Genomic DNA, 20,912 nt, shown 5'->3' with positions numbered 1-20,912 from the left:
AAAAAAAAACAACAAAATATGAAAAATCATGGACTGGCTTTCTTGTTGGATTTCAGGTGAGATGTGTTTAATTAAGGCCAGAGCTCTTTCTTAAAATTTGATTTTTTTAATACTTGTTTTTTAAAAAAATACAGGTAGGTGCTGAATTTATATCTGCTCATATAAGTTCTGCCATATTTTTCACTTCTATCCTTTTAGTGTGACAAATCATGCTTTCCTTTCACATTAACCTTGGTAATTTGGAGTATCTGGTACTAGCTAAGAGATAATTCTGTAATTGGGTCTTGTACTCACTATATATGGATCATTCTTCATCTATAAAGTGCCCCAAATGCAGCTTCATTTTCCAGATATCCTGATGCAGAATAAAATTTTTCATGATTAAAAAAAAACCCCACTATATCCCACAAGTATAAAAGCAATCCGGGGCTGGCAAGGTAGCTCAGCAGACCAAGAGCCTGCACAGGCAAGCACGGGAACCAGGTTTGATCCCAGGCACCACATGCTGCACCACCCCTCCCCCGGGTGCCCTGAGCCAGCCACTGAGACCCCATGTGATGGCGCATGCCTGTAATCCCAGCACTGGGGAGGCTGAAAACGGGATCACTATGAGTCCGAGCTGTGTAGTGAGACCCCATGCCAACTACATTAAAAAACAAATAAAAGCAACTGGAGTACCCATTTTAATAATGGGGATAAAATAAATTTCAAGACATCATCTGGTGTGGAGAAGATTATTACATTATATAGGAAAGATTTAATAGTTGTAAGTGTGAATGTGCCAAATAAAACAGCTTACAAGTATTCACAGGAAAAGGTGACACAGTCATCATCCCACTTGGGAGTGTGGCAGAGCGCTCAATTCTTGACAAATGAAGTTGGGTGCAGTGGTGCAGGCCTATAATTCCAGCACTTAAGAGGCTGAGGTAGGAGGACTGTCACAAGTTTAAGGCCAGCCTGGGCTTGCTGGATATGGTAGTGCACACCTGTAATCCCAGCACGCAGGAGGCTGAGGTGGGAGAGTCTCCAGGTAGAGGCAGCCTGGGCTACCTAACTGAAGTCATGTCTCAAAAACAGACAAAAAAATGAATAAAAGAGATAAAACCACAGATATATGAAAAAGAAAAGTCTTAGTAAATGTCCCAATAGTATTGTATTTGCCAGTGAAATCTGAGTCAGTAAACGCCTAGCTCCCAAAAGCACCGGGCTTAGCTGTTTGGTTGTTTCTCAAAGACATTCTCTTGGATTTGAAGAAAGAGCTCATCTCAGTGTTGTGAAACCCTTCCAGCTAACTAGCCAGAGGGGCTCTGCCCCTCATTCTGCAACACCAACGTACTCCAGAGGGAATTAGCCGAGACTCTGCATGCAAGGGAAACTGCAGACCGAATCCATTCACTAACCTGCATGTGGAAAACCTCAAGCAACAAACCAAAACCAAAAACATACTTAAAGACAAACAACGAAGTGGTGGGTAGGAAGGAGGGAGAGGAACTGCGCTGGAGGCGCTCAGGGCACTCTAGGTGTCCAGCTCTGTTTCTAAGATGTATCTCTCATCCTGATTCACAGGTACTCGGAGCTCGCTGCATTCCACTTCAGACCTTTCTGCACATTAGTAATACTAATAGTTCACACTCTAAAAGTGATGGTATTAATATTATATATGTTAGATTTAAATTTAGATTTAAAGTTAGATTTAAATTTCAGCCATAAAAAATAAAATGGTAATCTGGAGGCTGAGGCAGGAATATCACAGCCAAGTTGTGGGCAAGTTGGGAAGAAAACCTGGGCTATGTGGGGAGACCCTGTCCTAAAAGGCAATAACGCACAGCATAAAGAGGCCCTGGGATGTCACTCGTTTTGCACACAAAAAGCCCTGGTTAATTTCCAGTACTATGAAAGGAAATGAACAGAATTTCAGACGAACCTCAAGGCTTTTATGTCTGTTCTCTGTTTCAAAATTTTTCTGTTCATTTGGATTTATCGGTGGCTGTCTTTCTAGGAGATTCAAATTTCTCCTCTCAGTCAGGTACTGGATTCTAAGAAGGAAGACTTGTGTGTGGGTTCTAACAAGGAAGGCAGGCCCTCTAGACCCGACTGTGTCTTCCAATTCCGCTGTCATTGCATCGAAAGTCAAAACAAATCACTTGTTTCCTTGTTTATCATTTAAATCTCGATGCACAGTTTTAAATTTCAACTTTTTTTTTTTTTTTTTTTTTGTACCAGGGATCAAACTCAGGACCTTGCGCTCACCAGGCAGGCACTTATGCCGCTGAGCTACCTTCCCAGCCCCTCAACATTTTTAATGGAATAACCCCTAGGTGGAGCTCATGGATGCACACACCTGTAATCCCAGCACTCAGGAGGCTGAGTCAGGAGGATTGCCTTGAGTTTGAAGCCAGCCAGGACTACATAGTGAGATGCTGTTTCAAAAAACCAAAATACAAAGCAAACCAAAAAAGTAACACTTTTATAGTGAAAACAATGCTGTGCCTCCTAGAAATCAGATGTAAACATCAGGTAAATTCAAGCAAAGTCTGCAAAATAACTAACCGGCCTTCTTCAAAAGTGTCAAGGGTAAGAATAAGGAGAGATGGGAAACGACCTCAGATGGGAGGGGACTAAGGGGCCACAAGGACAGAATGCAGCGCGGGGTCCTGCACTGGATCTGGGCACAGAAAAAGAACACCAAGGATTTCAGAGCCATCTCTGGTTTAGCTAACAGCACGGCGCCAATGCTCATGTCCTGGTTTTAATAACTGCACTGTGATTTATGCAAGATGTTAGCACGGGGGAGGCTGGCTAAAGGACATGAGGGAAGCATTCTGTTTGCAAACGCCTATCCAAGTGTAAAATTAACAGGCTAGTGGTAGAATCATACAGAAAGGAAAACTGTGGCTTCCTAAAGTTACACTCAGGGTGGGAAGGTAGAGCATCCTCCTGCTTCCGTGTGGACCCAGGTGCATGGGGGCCTGACTGTAGAGGGCAGAAAGGTGCTTGGTGCTGCCTGTCACGCTCCAGGGCCACCTGAAGATGGGGCCTGGGGTGGGGACAGTGGAGAGGGTGAGGGCGGGATGTCAAAACCATTACAAGGGCTCCTCCTGGGGAAGTGAGAGTCAGCGCAGACAACTGGCACTCCTGCTCCTGCTCAGGAGGCACTGGGAAGGGGCCACCTGCCCACTGCGGCTCTCCTACCTCCCTCCTCCAGCCCTCAGGTCCCTATCTTCGTACTCATGGCAAGCTGCTTGGGGCCTGTGCTGCTGCTGCTGCTGCTACTACTGGGTGAGTGTCTATGTCCACCCAGACCCCAGTCTTCCACACCAGGTCTTCCCAGACAGGACAGGAAAACCAGAGGGAGATTCCAGGAAAACTGGGACACAGGAAGGGGTGCCTGTGCTCAGGGATGGGGACACCTGGCCTTGCAAAGCTATCTGGGGGCCCAGCTGGATCACTCCTACCCAAGTGGGCCTGGTACCTCTCATTCCCAGGAACTTTCCTCTCCTTAGTGACTTCCCTCCCTAGCCCCGAACTCCACTCCTAGTCTGGGCCTTACTGGGCACGGGCCCTCTGCCCCTGCTCCATAGCCTTCCAGGACTACCCTCCTCCACCCACGGCCTCAGGAGGCAGGGTGGAGAGATTCCATGGAGAACTCAGCCTTGAAAAGGTTTATGGTACAGATCTTGGGGCTGGGATGCACAGTTTTGAGAGTGGAGAGGAGGTCTGGGTGCAAAGCAGCAGCTGGGTCAAGAGTTTAGGTGACACGGGTGCTGCTGCAGTTGCTAAGGTATGGGACTGTGTCCCATGAAGCTGGGAGGGAATGTAATGTGCTCCTGCCCTGGGCTCCTGGCCTCCGTTCATGTGGGGGAGAGGAGGAAAAGGAAGGCCCCGTCTCTCTGCCCTCAGCCCCTCCACTCCTGTACCCTTTTCCAAGTCCTTGGGGTGAATGTCCTTCCTGCAGACCTGAAGGCATGGGAGCCACAGCAAGAACCATGATCCTCACCATCAACCCACAGCCCAGAAAAAGAGATGGCAAGTGCCAGAGGGGGGGGGAGACCCCACCCCACACAGAGATGTGTGAGGGACAGGCTGGGACATTTTCCTCAGACTGGGGCCAGAAAGCCTTCTCATCATTGAAGCCTCTCCAGGGAGGGGTGGGGAAGGGGATCGTCTAGCTTGGTGCTGATGACCCAAGTCCTAGGAAGGGGCTGCTATGTCCTACTGGGAATTCTGGCTTGGCTGGATTTAGGTGTGTCCAGTGGCACCTCTAGGCACAGCTCATCTGCCCACGAGACCTCTGGGGGTGAGGCTGCCATGCCAAATGCCCACTCTGGCCTCATTAGGGGTGTGCCTTGTCACTGGGCTACTCCACTGAAACCAGGAATGCACCCTGAGGTCTTTGAGTTCACGAAGAAGCCCATGAATGCCCTCCCGGCTTCTCTCAAGCCACACACTGCAGCCCAATGGACCGGGGACCCTTTCTTGGCTGACAGGCTGGAGGGCCTAGGAAGCCAAAGACCGGATTGGGAAGGCTGAGTCAGACCCTGACCACAGAGGACAGAAAGGAAAGAGAACCAGAAAGCTACAGACCACCCAAAGTGGCTCCATGGGGCATGGGGGGAAGAATGCAGGAGAATTGTCAGGTGCCCCAGCATGGCCAGAAGAGAGGACGAGGGATGTCTATGGTTCTTGGTGCCAATTCTGTTAGGTCTCATTAGCGACGTGGCCACTGCACCTCAGTATTGCCCCTTCAGGTGGAACCAAGGTCGGAGGAACCCCGTGGAGCTCCTCGGTGGCATGGGGCAGTTTTGGGGATAGTGTTGATGTTTGAGGAGCGTGGACCCAGCTTGTACACGCCCCCTCAATTCCCAGTGGTGCAGGGAACCCCGCCACCTGCTGCTGTCCATTCTCATGAACGAACATTGTCAGGTCAGGGCCACTCAGCCAGGCCTCTGGGCCACCCTGTCTGCCTCAAATTTTGATTATCACTCAACTTTCGAGGAGGTTGTCGGGGGAGACCAGTAAGGTGCAGGGAGAACTACAGCCCACCCACCCCTCCACAGGGCCTGCGAGAGCTGCTGCCGGAGTGAACCATTGCGTGGACGCAGCTGAGGAGTGCACGGCGGACGCACTGTGCGAGCGGCTGCGCACAGAGTACGTGGTGCGCTGTCTGGGCCGGGCGCCCCGGAGCTGTCCCCGCGCCAGGTGCCACCGCGCCCTACGCCGCTTCTTCGCCCGCGGACCGCCCGCGCTCACCCACGCGCTGCTCTTCTGCCAGTGCGTGGGCCCCGCGTGCGCAGAGCGCCGGCGCCAGACCTTCGTTCCCGCTTGCGCCTTCTATGGGCCGGGTGCCCTGCCGCCCTCCTGCCTGGAGTCCTTGGACGCCTGCGTCCAGAGCCGGGTGTGCGGGTGCGCGGGGGTAGGGCGCTCGGGTGTGCATTGGGGGTTTCGTGGGTGGGAGTGCTGGGGTGCGGGACACTGGGGGGCAATGCGGGGCGGGGGCACTTGGGAGGTGGGAGCATTGGGGGGCGGGGACCCTCGGGGACCCTGCAGTTGCTGAGGTGTGGGGCTGTACCCCACAAAGCTGGGAGGGAAGGTAGTGTGCTCCTGCCCTGGGCACCTGGCCTCCGTCCCCCGCTGGGGCGGGGACAGGCGATGCCTGCTCACTGCCGCTCGCGCAGGCCCCGCCTCCGGGCTTTTCAAGCTTCCTGCGCGCCAGTCCCCAGCGCCCCCGAAGGCTGCCTGCTGGACCAGGGCCCCCGCTGCCTTCGCGCCTACGCAGGCCTCGTGGGTACGCCTGAGCCGCGGGTAGGGGCGGGCGGAGCTTCTCCCGGGGATTCCTCCTCCGGTGCTGTAGTTGGTGATCCGGCCCTCGCGGTCACCCAGGCACCACAGTCACCCCCAACTACGTGGATAACGCGAGCGCGCGTGTGGCACCCTGGTGTGACTGCAGAGCCAGCGGAAACCGGCGGGAGGAGTGCGAAGCCTTCCGGGGGCTCTTTACGAGGAACAAGTGCCTGGGTGAGGGGGCGCTGCGCCGACAGTCTCTTCCAGAGTCGCTAGACTGGCGGGAGCCCACTTTATAGCCAAGTAAATAGGTCTTTGCGACAGCCACGCAGGCCTTTTCTCTCTCCACCTCCCGCTGTCGCCTTACCTTGGGAGAATTCGCGCCCAGGTCACAGACCCCCTCAAGGCCAAGGCTGGTGGGAGGGAGAGAGTTAAAACAGGTTTCTGAGGACCTGGAATTGAACACAGTGAGACTCCCACTTCCAGCACTGTTGAAACCCCCCCCCCATGCTCCCAGGTGTCCCAGCTGGCGATATTGCCCCTTGGGGTCCCATGGGTTTGTAGTCTGGACTTTAGGAGGCCTGGACTGGAAACCCTACTTTGCCACTTCCTACTTCTGGGTTACCTTCTCTAAGCCTTTTTGTGTTCTTTTGCAACTCACGGATACAAGTATTCCCCTCCTCCTTGAGGCTGCAGGATTGCACCATTTCTAAACCCGGCCAGGTGGCACAGTTCTGTAATCGCAGCACTTGGGAAGCTGAGGCAGGAGGATTGCTGTGAGTTTGAGGCCAACCTATATAGTTAGTTCAAGGCCAGCCTGAACTACATAGGGGGACTCAGACTCAAAAAAAATCACACACACACACACACACACACACACACTGTAGTTTGTGAGTCACTCTTGGCACAGTGGTCCTTCTTTTGTTATCGATGAACATGTATTTCCCGGCCCAGATGCCAGGGACCTCTCAGTGTGTTCACAGGGAGCTGGGCCCTGTGTAAGGGTTTTCCAGCCAGGTTCCCTGTGGGTTCTTACCCCATAGATGGTGCCATACGAAACTTTGATAGCAAGTGGCCTGGAATCCTGCAAGTCCAGCTGGACCCTCCCCGGGACCCTGGACTCAACCTCCTGCAGGTAGGCACTGGGAGGGGTAGCGAACTAGCAGTTCCTACAGTTTCCTCCCACAGTTCCCAGGCTAGGCCAGGGAGATGGAGGCCAGCATGTCCGGGAAGGGGGTCCAGGCTGCTGTCTCAGGTCCTCACTCCACTCCCACCCCAGGTGTCCTCTGGGGCTCAGCCCCTGGATGGGGGCTCCCTCCTGTCCATACTCCTGGTCCTGGCTCTCCAGTTCCTGCTGTGACAGAATGGCCATGTACTGTGAAGGGCCTGGCTCATTCTCCCTGCTGCCTGTGCAGGTTGGACTGTCTGTGTGCTTGTCCCTTGGAGGGAGGCTGGGAGGCTCAGGGATGGACTGTGAAGCCTCTGGTTTCATATTCTGTGGGGATTTTGTTTGCAGGTCCCTTTCTTTACAGACTTGAGACAGTCGGGGTAGGACAGGAGAGGGTGGGCTTTGAAGCCAAGGCCTCCCAGTGCTGCCAATCTGACTGTCTGGACTCCTAGGACTCTAAGAAACCATCTCTGCCCCCAAGCAGCTAACTAAGGAATAGACTAACAGGCATAACTGCCCTAGCAGCAACTGCAGCCTTTCAGGGCACCCTCAGAGCTCGGCGTTACCCACTGTAGATTCACCTTTGCCAGTACTTCCTGTCCACGATGTGCTGCTAGGTGGACACCCACTGGATGAGTGAGAATCCAATCCCTGTCCTATCCTATCTGGAATTGGTTCTGGGCCCATTTGCTCCACAGTTTAGCCCCAGCACTAGGCATCACACATGAAGCTCAATAAACCCTCATACACTGAGGCTGACCTTGTCCTTGTTCACCTGTCCTCTAAATAAACCTTTCCCCCTTTAACTTTGGTGTTAGGCATTTTGTCTCAGCAGCAACAAAAGTAACTTAAGACATGGTGACACAGTCCTGGCTGCCTTTCTGTCTGCAGATCCAATGGAGATAGACAGGCTGGGATCCAGCTGATTCCAACACCAGCTCAGCCCCAGGCCCAGCCCCTGCCCAGCCACCTCCTTTACTTGTGGTTTCTGGAGAACCTGACCTAAGGGACAGGGATTAGCCACAGACCACTGGGACTCAGTCTAACAGGAGCAGGAGCCACCAGCTCTGAGACTGTGTACATAATTCACACCAAACACACAGAGACTGCTGGTTCACACTGTCACTTGGCTCCCAGATTCAGTCAAGATTTGCCTTGTTGTGACAAGTCAAACCAGTGTGAGTACATACCCAAGCAGCCTGGGCTTCAGGCACAGCTGTCTCCAGGGGCTCCAGTGAGGCTGTCCTTACTGGTTTTCCCAGAAGCTTCCTTCTGAAGCTAGGCAGGCCTGCACTGAGTACTGGGGAAGATGCCACCAGTGTCCTCTCCTTTGGGCAAGCTCTGTAGAGAGAGGCACCTCTCTCACAGTACTCATGGGGCCTGTTGGGCTCAGCATGGGTTGGTTGCTGGCCTCTTCCCTTGGCCAGGGAGTGGTAATGGCCCACCACAGTCACCTGGAATGGAAGCAACAGATTCCCAAAAAGAAAGATGTTGGGTCAAGCATGGTGATGCACACCTGTGGTCCTAGCTGCTCAGGAGGCTGACAGGAGGATCACAAGGCCAGCCTGTTTGAAGGCCTTGTCTCAAAACAAAAATAAAGGGCTGAGATGTAGCTCAGTGACAGAACGCTTGCTTAGCATGAGTGAGGCCCTAGGCTCAATCCTCAGTGCCACAAACAAACATGTTAGCAGAGAGAGGCTGTGCCTAGCCCTTCCTACTTCATGGAAATGGAACATCTCTATCACTTGCCCATGCATGAGTGTGGATGCTGTGTGGGTTGGGGAGCAGGGGACGTGTTGGGGGACACAGGGCAGTGAACGCATCACTCTGCCCTGCTTGCCAGTCACATGGTGGCTGGTGGCTTAGATGTGGGGTTAAATGTTTGCTAAATGACTTCCTTATGTGAAAGCATGTTTAACTCTAGTCTCTTTTCAACACAGATAAAAGTAAAACATAGGTATTTTTAAAAAGTGGAGGGGGCCTGCCCCTTAGCTCAGTTCTTTAAGTGGCTGCTTCAACAAAGCCGTCAGGCTCAGGTTGCTGTGGTTCGATCCCCACAACTCAAGCCAGCCAGTCATGCCTTGAAGGCATTCGGAGCAAAATAAATAAATAAATAAATAAATAAATAAATAATAAATAAATAATAAATAAATAAAGTGGAAATGACTTAAACAATAGAATTTTTGATGGAAAAACACAGGCATATCTCTTCTAAAGAACAGAAGATGACATGAACAGAGCCTATTTGAAATGATGAGCTTGTCCCATGGTTGTCATTGGTCCCAAAGAGAGTCTGTATCAAATCCCTGGAACCTGCAGAGTTACCATTTACAGCGGCAAAGACAGCATCACTTTCCATGGTAAAAGGCAGGGCCAAGTTCAGATCTTGACAGGAGCTACTACCTATCTTGGGTTCCTTGAGGTAACTGTTATGGGTCACTCAGAATAGGAACCAGATCAGCCAGGTTGGAATTTGGAAAGCCGTTTATTACTGAGCTCAGGGCCCCCCAGTCTGCTCTCACGCAGGAGAGGACCGAAAGGCCGCAGGAGAGGACCGAAAGGCCGGCAGCCCAGGAAGTAGGAAGGGGTTTTAAACCCTGGAACTACACTGAGTTTGATAAGCAAATTCATTGAATGACCACATTCAGTTTGGTAAACAAATTCATTGTCTGACACAAAATAATGCTTTCAGAGTGATTGGGACCACAACTCAAACTACATTTCTGGGGCTTTTGTTTTAGTTTCTGGTTAATTTGCACCTGAGTACCTGCTGGCAGCCTTGCATAGCCTGAGGTTACAAGAAGTTAAAGCCTATTTAATTTCCTTTTGAAGTCTTCTCTGTAAGCTAACTTTGGTAACAGGAATTGGTGAGGGTTACAGGAATTTTGTCTTAGTAAATAGCAAGAAACAGCCACTAGTTACTAAACAACTTAGAACCGTGGTGAGTATTTATTTACAACAGAAAGCACAAGATTTACATTTATAATCTAAAACGTGAGTTGACTCATTACAGTAATCATCTGTCTTCTTTTAAGAGTGATGCAGAGAAAGAGACAAAAAGAGAAAGAAGAGGGGAGAGGAGTGGGGAAGGGAAAAGAGAGAAGAGAAGCCAGGAATGGACACACAGAGGACAGGGCTATCCCAGACAGAACACAGTGTGGCCTAGTCAGTAGTTCAGGGTTAGACCTCTGTCCTCCAGAACTATGAGAATAAACTGTTAATTCATTACAGCAGCCCCAGGAAACTAGCTGAATTGCCTCAGATTATTAGGGTTTGATTTCTGTTATTTCTACTTAAAAGGTCCTGGTTGTGCACAGAGGTAAAGTCTGGTCAGATGTCGCAAGGCTGGGTCCACCTGTGCACACAAGACACATCTGAGTGTCAGCCTCTGTTCTGCAGGCAGCAGTGATGCTCTTGTGCACCCTGGGATTGCAGACCTGGCCCTGGGCTGCCTACCCTGTGGCTGGGTTTCTGTGAACACTGATTCCCTGGCTGGCAGCTAGCCAGGGGAGAAGCAGAAAGGCAGGTGCTGGGCTGAAAGTGTCTGCAGACTTATTGTTGGAAACTTCATGGCTCATGAATGCCTCACTGGCTGACAGAGCTGGTGCAAACAGCTCACTGCCCACCTCCCCATGTGAGTCAGGCTAGGCTCACAGAATCTGCTGGCGGACATGGGCTGGTAAAGGTCCCAAAGCCAGGGGGACAGCAGCTGTGCAAGGCTTCCAGAACAGGGTCCAGCCCAACAGCAGCTCACCAGGAAGTCTGGCACACTGGGTCTTCTGACACTGCTCTGCCAGGGATGTCATCACATACCAATGAGCCTTTAGACTGAGGCTGATGATACAGAAGGAAAAAAATGAGTTCCCACACAAATGAATAAAATGCACAGCCAGGCGTGGTCTATGTATTCCTGTAATTCCAACTACTCAGGAGGCTGAGGCAGGAGTATTAAAAAAGTTCAAGCCCACCTGAGCAAATTAGTGAGCCCCTATGTTAAATTTTTTTAAAAAACATTATTTCAAAAGCGTTTTTGAGGCAGGGTTTCACTCTTTAGTTCAGGCTGGTCTTGGGCTTGCAGTATAATCCAAATTGGCTTTGAACTGCCAGTGATTCTCTGGCCTCAGCCTCTCAAGTGTTGGGATTATTACAGGTGTATGCCACCATACCCGGAAAAAAAATTTAAGGACTGGGAATGCAACTCAGTGGCAGAACCCTTGCCTACCATGTATGATGCCCTGGATTCAAACCCTACTACTACAAATTGATTAAATTAAATATACAAACTTGATACAGGTGTTAAGGGACAGTAAGTAAGCAAATGGAAGCAAAGACTTACAGATGGGCCCAGCTGCAAAGGCACTGGGTAGGGGGCAATCCTTACAGGCATTTTGCAGAGTCACCTGCAGAGTACAGGCTGTCCATTCAGAAGGGACCCCCAGGGCCATGGGCTCAGAGACTCAGATGCAAGGAATGACATTATCATTGGTGAAAGAAATTTCAAGGGTTGGGGAAATAGCTCAGCAGTGTAAGTGCCAGCGTAGCAAATGCAAGGTCTTGAGTTTGATACCCAGTACCAAAAAAAGGGGGGGGGGGTTCAAAATGATGACTAGGTTGTGGTATATCTTTGAAGAAAACAAACTCTAGTCTTCCTTTTATTTAAATGGTAATTGCATTTCTGAAAAACTGGATGTATATTAAACCAGGTCAAATACTTTGTTTATGATATGGTTAAGTTCCATGCTAGAATAATTAGAAACTTTTTTTTTTTCAATCTACACAAATAGTATTGAGACATCTGAAAGCTGGGTGGGATGCAAGTCAGTTTCTCATTGGGGTGACTGTTCTTGCACATCATGGTGTCAACCTCCACGCCCACCGCCAAATCATAGCTATACTGCCAGCAGTGCAATGACAAACTTGCCACTTGGGCCCTCTATCCCCTAGAGGACGTCCTGTGTCCACTGAGGACTACCTGTTCCACCACACCCTATTCTGTCTCAGCTGTTCAGCCCGCTTTGCTCTGGCCAGCCCATCAGGTGAGCTTTGGGGTCCCCAGGCACACTGCCGCCTTGCCTTCTGCACCTTGGGCTGGTTTGGCACGCCCCGCTCTCTCCTTTCCCTCTCTGCAGTGCATTTACTCATCAGAATTGCCTTTCCAGCCACACCATGAGGTAGCAGTCCCCCTAGCACTTCCTACCCCAACCCGACTTTTCCCTCTCTTCACCTGACATTTTATGTACACCACCTCCCACACGAGGCTGTAAACTCCTCCAGGACAGGAAATTTTCTTTCCCTCCCTGCACAATCTCTGGTTCCCTCACAATGCCTGGCCATGTTGTGCTTAAGAAAACAGTAATCTAGAGGAATGATAATCAACTCATTTAGGCACAGTAGGAAAAGAGCAATTTCCCACACCTTTGGCGCCCCAGGTCCTTTGTGTTCCAAAACCATCTTTCTTCTACATGAGCAGAGAAGGTTAATGCAAGGTGGAAAAGACACATGTCGAGGCTGTGACACATCCCTGGTCAGGACTGCTCACCTATCTTCACCTAGATGCCAGGGTCCTGGGCAGTGTGCAGGTGGAGCTAGAACTCAGGAGGAGGAAATGGTGTGCGAAGTACCTAGCCAGTCTATGGCCTGGCTGCCGTCTGGGTCACCAAAACCCACTTTGCTCTTCCTCTCCAACATGAAGCACAGCATCCTTTCCTAGGGGAATAGCACAAATCCTCCCTCGACCAGGTGATGCTGTTCTGCATTAACAACAGACCCTCTCATCCCGACAGGGAGGATGAGATGGGGCAAGGAATCCTCACTAATCCTCTGGTGTAGGCAACATGGTGGCTGGTACACAGCAATTACTGGGTTTCAATCCTGTGGGCCTACCCTAGGTGGGGGAGGTCCTTGCCAAGCCTGGTTCTGTCCTCTGGACACAGCTTTCCAAGTTCTTCTTGCCAGAGGGCGGCTGTAAGTCTTGAGCCCAAGACCTTGCACATGCTAGGCAAACGCCATACCTTTGAGCTATACCCTAGGGCAAACTCATTATACCCTTATGGTAGTTGTGTTTTCCAGGCAGGCAGTGACTGTATTCTTGGTTCTTTCCTGGACAGTTCTATGTCAGCTTTATTCTTTGCTTCCTCTATATGGTGGCCTGAGGTTACTAGGCTGGATTGGGAGGCCATGGCCTCCCACAAGGTCCAGCACTGTGTTTAAGCTTCTCAGGTCTGGGGTGCTCACCACACTCCTGCTGCTTGAGGCAGAAGCAGCTGGCTTTCCTGCACTGCAAGGCCCTGGACCAGGACTCTCCATCCCTTTTACTTCTTGTGCATAAACTGATTCTTTCTAGGCCACAGCTGTCTCATGATGCCTTGGCCCAGGCAGCCTTAAGAGAATATGCTACATTGTTTTTTTCAGCTTCCCCCTCAAGTTGAAACTCAGCATGCTTGTGATTTGTTTTCCAGTTACCCAACATGGAGGCCTTCCCATATATTTTGCCATTGCTTGGCAGGGACCTTGTGTTCTTCCTGTTGTCTGTTTTTTCACTGCCTACTACCAGGCTGCTAAGCCAGGTAAGTCTTCTAGGTTTGGGTTACAGGTGCATCGTACTTCAAGGCACTGATTTGTGTATCAGAGTGAGAAAAGCTAATTGCTGCAACAGGGGCTCTAATCTTAGGAAAAGATTTGTGACCCAAAACTCAGTCCAGTGCTTGCTGATCAAGTGGTCTGCATATAAGTGGTGATGCAGGGACCTGCTTGCCCCCTGATATTCTGAACATGTGGCCCCCAGGCAGAGTCCCACAGAGGAGCATCTCAGCACAAAGTTTGGAACTGGTTAGTACTTTTTCAGACATTTCATGACTGTGACCCTGTCTGCTCCCAACACAACTAGCCAGAGGACTGGGAACTGCTGCCCTTCACGTCTCAGTTTGTTGGTGCCACCCATCTGTCTCCTCACACCTTTAATGGCCTTATCCCTCTGGGACTTCAAACACTGGGAGTCTACTTCAGACCAAGGCATTGAACGGAACTGCTCAGTCCACTCCTGAAGGCAGGAGTCAAACAAAGTGGGGCTGAGCCTGCAGACGGCCAGCAGGAGAGGCTGTGTGAGTGCAGATGTCCTCACCTAAAACTCAAGACCAAGGCCAATTCTGTGGCCACACAAGATGGCAGCAGAGTGCCAAGTCTGGGGCAGAGCAGAGGAGAGGGACTCAGGGAGAGGTATGACCGCCACAACCAAGGTAGGAAGGGCCCTGAAACTCATGAGGGCAGAGGGCAGTGCAACCAGTTCCGACAGAATGAAAACTCACATAGTGTGTCCACTGAACCTTAGATGTTGCTGCCACAGATCCAGCAGCTTGGAAAGCCTGGAGACACTGGGGAGCTTAGGAGGGAAGAAGAGGGACACTGCAGACAGCAGTGTGGCAAGGCACAGTGCATCCCCTTCTCCCCCACCCACAGCTCTCTGTGGGCACACAGGCTCCTGCGGGACACCCAGACTTGTGCACTTGTGCCACCATCATCTGCCCAGTGCTGACTTCTACTTAGAGAGGCCCCTGGGCAGTTTTACATCCTCACTTCCTCACTGCCAAGTGCTCCTCAGGGCAGTCTGAAAACTGGTAATATCTTAAACAGTCTTTTCCTTTTTTTTTTTTTTCCCCACTGATTAATATTACAATTGCAAAACAAAAACGTGAATTGTACACTCAAGAAAAACATTTTTACCAGATCTACTTTTATTTCAGAAGGAAGTTTGTATTATAGTATTTACTTCTGTTTATATACAGGTGCTTCACATTTGTGTTTAAAATGCACAGACCTCAATTCTCTTGTTCCTGCTTAAATTAGCTGTTATTTTACAATACAAAAAATACCAAAAAGTTGCAGTCCTAAATGTCTGTATAACACCCACATCCCAGCAATGAGATAGTTTACAATACTTACTCCATATGTACATGAGTGCAATAGATACTAAATTATACATATTAACAAACTAAGCTTAAACCCAAAAACAGAACAAAAAACGCAAATAACTATAAAACAAAAACATTTCCAGAGCCAGAATTAGTTCAACGAAACAGGCTTCACTAGTGTTCAGAATGTTTTGTGAACGGACTTATTTACTGAGCCGATTCCATTATTGCCTTTGGAAGAGAAGCTGCCGGTTTCCCTCTGCACTCCAGCGCGCCCCCTGCAGGCGGGTGGGGAGAGCCCATGGCTGGGTTCAGCAGGGAGCGAGGTCTCCATTGGAGGAACTGCGCGGTGGGCGCTTGGTCAACCCGGTAAGCACTGCGGACGTCTAAGGGCGAGAGCAGCCAGGGCACACTCCACGGACAGGAGGCTTTTCTGTTCTGCCCTCAGGATGGCCAGGTCTCACAAACCAACCCAAGGGAAGCTCTCCTGGAATAGGGCGGTGAGGCATTTAGAACTTCCTGTAACCCTAAAGAGTTACTTTTTCCATCTCCATCATTGTCCTAGAATTAGCTTAGGTTAGTAAGTGTTCAGTAAATATTTGTCAAACGAATGGATGAATTCATGGCATGGGTGGATGGAGGCTATTCATGAAAGCTATGAAAGCAACACCATCTCCCTGAGGAAGTGAATCACCTCCCCACCCCCAATCTGCTCTCTTCTACTTAAGCAGCAAGCTGGGCCTGCAAGGGAAAATGTCTTTTCCTGTCCAGAGCATTGTCTTCTTTGCCTCCTAGTACATCTTCAGTCTTGCACCTGAGGCCTTACAGATACGTCAGTATTTTCCTGTTATGGTCTTCCTCCAGGTCAGCGCTTGGGGAATGGGTGGCCTGCTTTGCAGCCCTTTCTTACCTTTACAGGTGATCCTTGCCAGACCTCCCCAGGTTACAGGGAGGAGCTAGAGGTGAAGAGGACATAGGCTGGGAGAGCTCTGTGGGAAATGGAGCTGTTCACAACAAGCCTCCACCTTCTGGCCCGTTTTCATTATAAAAGACAATGGTGCTCGGATATGGTCATTACAAATTTAGACAAAGCCACAACGAAGTGCAGCTTAGAGAACCCGCTTTGGGAGTCTAACTTCTATAAGTCATAGTCTGAGTTTAAAGACCAGAGAAACAGCTTTCACATCGATGGGACTGGTCAATCCTTGCGCCCAAGAGTCCTGAGGGTTACCATGTTGCCAAGGAGTATGCTGAGTGACAACAGCAACAGAAACTCCTGCTTCCAGAGCTGCCTTAAGCACTGCCTGGAATACAGCCTCACTGTCCAAGTCACGGTAGGTCCGGACAGACAAGCCCTGTTTGAGCTATCTAGCAGGAACAGGTGCCGCCAACCACATCAGCAGCCTGGTTCTTGGTTTCATTGAGTCGAGAGAGGATGTCTCAAGACTTGGATACCCAGTATATGGCACAGAAACATAGCAGGTGAAACTGAGACATCATTACATTTAATAAAAATACATTATGCTATTTGTCGGACTTATGTACACGCCAAATGTCTGAACATTCTGGACACTATAGTTATGTACAAATGCAAGGTCAATGTTTCCACGAGTATTTTATGTACAGGCCCTCCTGTGACACGCAGAGTCACCGTCGACGCACTCCCGCTTGGTAACTGGCTCTAGCTGTGCTCCTCTTCCTCCCTCCACACCCTTCTGCCCTCAGCCTGGAGGAAGCTGTTTGCTGTTGGCTGCAAAGTAGAAGTAGGTGGATTCAGCTGTTTCTCCACAGCTGGAGGAAGTGAAACTTAACTTGCTTTTTCCTTCCTTTTAAAAAATAAACATTAAAAAAAAAAAAAAAAAAAGACATAAGGAGCTGGGCAGGGTCACGGTGCATGTTACTTCAAGGCATGGGACAAACATGGGGAAGAGACTTCTTTGGCCAAGGAAATTTGGTCCTTTGAACAAGGAGGATCTTCCTTGTAGGAGGACAAGCCCTGTGGCCTCCCTTTCTTCACCTAGAGGTTTCCTGGCCATCAAAGGTGAAGGGCCAGGTGCTGCGGGTGCCATGTTCTGCAGGGGTGTGGGGAGCTCCTGACAGGGTCTTTTCTAGAATTGTCTGCTCTTTAAGAGTGATGTGACAAGGAAGCTTTTGAGAGGCAAGTCTCACAGTAGAGGTGTTTTATGCATCAGTGTTTTATGGTTCTACTTTCTTGGAAACATCTTTCCAGAAGCTTCTTCACAGGAGTGGGGTTAGTGTTGGGTTGGAGATAATACCTCCTCTCTAGGCACTGCATTTAAAGGTGAAATGCCGAGGTTTTTGCTCTTTTGAATGTTAATTTTTCCAGATTCATACTTGAACACTGATGTCCAGAGGTCCATCCAAATCAGGTAATGCCAAAGAATTGCAGGTTCCGAAGCACAAGAGATCATGGGAGTCTGCTGCATAATGCCGCGTACGGAGCACCATAAATAGGGAAATGCAACATCCAGGCAGTGCCCTGTGGGAGGAGAGCAGGGCACTGTACTACACCTCTTAAATTTGGTCATCTTCCATTTGGCAGCATGTTCCCTCTTGCCCGTTTTCCCATGTGCTTTTCACCCCTACTGGTATCCCTGCCCTTTTCAGCTACAAGTGCGGTTTTGAAGGACAGGTGGGTCAAGCCCTGCATGGGGAGAAGGGGCAGATATGACTAGGTCCTTCTCCAGGCTGGGGGCAGGTGTTGCCCGACAGCAGGGTGCTGTTCCCCTCCTGGTGTCTACTCCACACCCAGCTGAGGGGGTTCCAGGCTCAGAGCAGGCTCCAGAACATACAGCCGTTCTTTGACCCGATGTCCCAAGCACACTCAATGCTCCATTCTGCTCACATGAGTCACATGACATGGAAGAGTCCTTTCCTCTGTGGTGCCCTACAGGAGGAGGCCAGAGGGCTAACCAACATCAGGACTAGACTGACACCAGGCAGGGGCAGGTGCCACATGGGGACCGCAATTTCTCGACAGTGTCCTTTTTGAGAATAATAAAAACAGGTGCATTCACAGTCCATTTCTGCTTTCCTCAGTCCCTGCCGCTAGGTCAAATGTTCCTTGGGGTGAGAAAATTCTTTCCTGGTTGCAAATTAGGTTTTAGAAAAAGAGCAGACTGCCAATGGTAGCTATCTGAATTTTACAAGAATGTAGGAATGCAATTATGTAAAAACTTAGGCTCACTAACTTTCCAATTGCTAGATCTATTTAAAGTCTAGGCACTTAGTGTGTGTGTATGTGTGTGCACGTGCTCGTGTATCTGGATGAGAGAGAGAGAGAGAGAGAGAGAGAGAGAGAGAGAGAGAGAGAGAGAGAGGAGAAACGGAGGGGAGGGGAGGGAGGGGGAAGGGAGAGGAGAAGAGGGGAGGGGAGAGGAGAGGAAGATTAGAAGAAAGAATTTCAAATGGATTAAGACTAAATTTAAGTTGCTATAGAAAACACCTATTACATCCACTTACACTCTAGGTAATACTGCTGACCTTGACATTCCATACAGCCCCCTTCTATGCCAGTTTGACACAATTCAAGAGATGGACATTATTAATTCTCAACTAGAAAAAAGCTACTTCCTGGAAGAAAGATGATCTGCTGAAATTGTGCAAACGTAAACAGCACATCTTTAAAAAAGATCACAGGCTTCAGATAAAAACAAGTGAATTCATCTGAGTAGTTTGTAGAAGACCACACTGAAGAACAACAGAAGATGAAGAAGGTCGACTTGTGATCCCGTCTTTCTGTTTTTGCAGCTGAGACAGTCCCAGGACAGCTTCCATAAGCAAACCCGGGTGTCGCTACTCGCTCTCGTGCTGGCTCCACGCTGGCCTCCTCCACAACAAGCAGACCATCCCTGGACCTGAAGAGAAATTATTTCCTACGCAAAAATAACAGGTTAGATGCTGGATGCGGATGGGAGACCATCAAAGAAGTCTGTGATCATGCAGATGAATTGGGTGCTTTGAGGGTTTCCAGTCTCCTGCCCACACGGCATCACTGTGTCCCCGCCCGTGCCATCCCTCCGGTGGCTCTGGTGGGCACGTGCCCGGTGCTGGGCGAGTCCCTGGCCCAGCATCAAATGCAGGTTCCAGGCTGTGCAGGGGGCTGCTGCTTCCGGTTTCTCACTGCTCCTGACTTCTCTTTGTACACTATTGGCATCTGCTGAGAAATGTCCACCAGGGCACTGGCCACAGCGAGACCTTGGGAGAACACAGAGCATGGGTGTCAAGAAGCAGCCTGCTTTTGTTCTTAAATTTCTTTTTTACATTTTGATGGTGCAAAATTTTAAGTACACAGTGAAGAGTCTAACCCTGAATGGGTACCTTCCCCCACATTTCCCACCTCATCTGAGAAAATCCCTTCATTAATTTCATATTCTTCCAGGATTTATTTATGCAAATGCACCTATGTATCCACCCTCCAACACAGAAGGTATAGCCTGCTTGTCAGCAGATGTCTGCCTGATGGTGGGAACGTGGAATGAGACTGCAGCCATGCCCTAGGCATGCCCCTTCTCCTGCCTGCCTGCAAAAGGGTGCCAAGAAAACCAGGCATGGTGGCACACAACTGTAATCCCAGCACTCATGAAGCTGAGACAGGAGGATTACTGTGACTTTGAGGCCAACCTGGGCTACACAGTGAGACCATCATTTAAAAAAAAAATGTGGCATAAAAAAGCTGCATGTTTTAGCATAAACTTCAGATTCATCCACACCACTCACTTGGCATAGGTTATTTTTATATCCACATTATGGTGTAAGGCAGGGCAGACTCTTGACCCAAGGCAAGCTTTGGAACAAGCAAGGTTCTTTAATCCTCCTATGTCAGGTCTGTTTGTAAAATGAGTGCATTAACACCCCAAGGCCAATCAGCATGTAAATTTCTTACCTTTTACTCTCAATTCCCCTCCCTTAGAGACTGGGGTCTCCTTTTCCTTCTGTATTGTATTGAACCTGGTTTTGGGGCAGGGCAAGGTAGCTTCCTAGGGAAGCTGGACCCCTAACACTGCAGACATGGCTAGCCTGGGTGCAGAGCCCCAATGAGGCTGATATGCCCTCAGAGGTATTCATAGTTACTTTCCCCTGGCCAACGCCTGTCAAATGGGGAGGAGGGAAGGATGGCTCTTAAGTACCTGGTTTCATGGTTGGCACTGTAGAGAATCCATGCAGTGATAAGTATTATGGCAAAGGCAGAATCATGTTCTAGGAATTCAGAAAAGGGCACCAAGTTGAGGGGTGGGTAGTGGTCTTGCGGTGTGGCTTAGCAGGAGAACACTTGCTTAGCATGTGCCAGGCCCTAGCTGCATCCCCAACACAGTCCATGCCCCCTCCCTCAAAGTTTCTGGATATGGTGGCTCACACCTGTAATCTTAGCTACTGAGGAGGGTGAGATAGGAGGATTCTCAAGTTCAAGGCCAACCTGGGCAATTTAGAGACACCATCTCAAAATTCAAAGGGCTGGGATATAGTTTGAATAGTAGAATGTTTGCCTATGTATGCAAGTCCCTCTGTCTGATCCCCGGTATCACAAAAACCAAAGAAATATTCACATAAAGTAGTGGGTGTGGAAGCATTGGCAAGCATGGCCTCACTGTTGGGGTGGGCCTTGAGTAGTGGGCATGGCTTCAGCTTGAGTTACAGTTAGGGGAGTACAGCAGGTGTGCTGCCACTAGGTACCTTGTTTCTGGGTGCATCAGCCAGTGTTTGCAAAGCACAGTAGGAGACACCTTCTACACCTAGGTGCCAGGTCATGAGCCATGCTGTCTTTAGCACTGGCAAGGCTCAGTCAGGGACTCCACTCCCAGGGATCCTGAGGTGAAGTGGACACTGAATGTTGCCCCACTAATCTAGATTTCCCCTGTGAGGACACCACAGACCCCTGCTACCATGTAAACTGGATCAGAAGCTCTTCTGGTCTGCAGGTACTCTGAAGGGACATGTAGCTCAGGGCCAGACATCCTGGACATTCTTTCCCCTCACACTCTAGATCATCTTTGGCGAAGGCCACCCTGAGCTTCAGGATCTCTGGCTGTGAAGGC

At 49.8% G+C, this 20,912-nt stretch overlaps 2 protein-coding genes across 3 annotated transcripts in view; one reads left to right on the top strand and one right to left on the bottom strand.

Annotated features, from left to right (window-relative positions):
* The first annotated feature begins 3,230 nt into the window (after window positions 1-3,230).
* On the top strand, window positions 3,231-7,699 carry Gfra4 (GDNF family receptor alpha 4). The gene is made up of 6 exons (XM_004634323.2): window positions 3,231-3,285; window positions 5,070-5,403; window positions 5,676-5,785; window positions 5,881-6,015; window positions 6,825-6,916; window positions 7,061-7,699. The coding sequence occupies exons 1-6, from the start codon at window positions 3,231-3,233 to the stop codon at window positions 7,139-7,141; spliced, it is 807 nt and encodes a 268-aa protein (XP_004634380.1). The 3' UTR covers window positions 7,142-7,699.
* Window positions 7,700-18,185: 10,486 nt separating this feature from the next.
* Window positions 18,186-20,912, bottom strand: part of Atrn (attractin) — a 195,647-nt gene continuing 192,920 nt past the window's right edge. For both annotated transcript variants that reach the window (XM_004634258.2, XM_023718635.1), the window contains one exon: window positions 18,186-19,074. In XM_004634258.2, the coding sequence (XP_004634315.1) occupies window positions 18,950-19,074 (125 nt within the window). In that variant the 3' untranslated portion in view covers window positions 18,186-18,949. The remainder of the gene's footprint in view (window positions 19,075-20,912) is intronic.

The sequence above is a fragment of the Octodon degus genome, unplaced genomic scaffold (assembly GCF_000260255.1).
Source record: "Octodon degus isolate 3935 unplaced genomic scaffold, OctDeg1.0 scaffold00060, whole genome shotgun sequence".
NCBI classification, from domain to species: domain Eukaryota; kingdom Metazoa; phylum Chordata; class Mammalia; order Rodentia; family Octodontidae; genus Octodon; species Octodon degus.
This window is presented reverse-complemented; position numbering and strand designations above follow the sequence as displayed.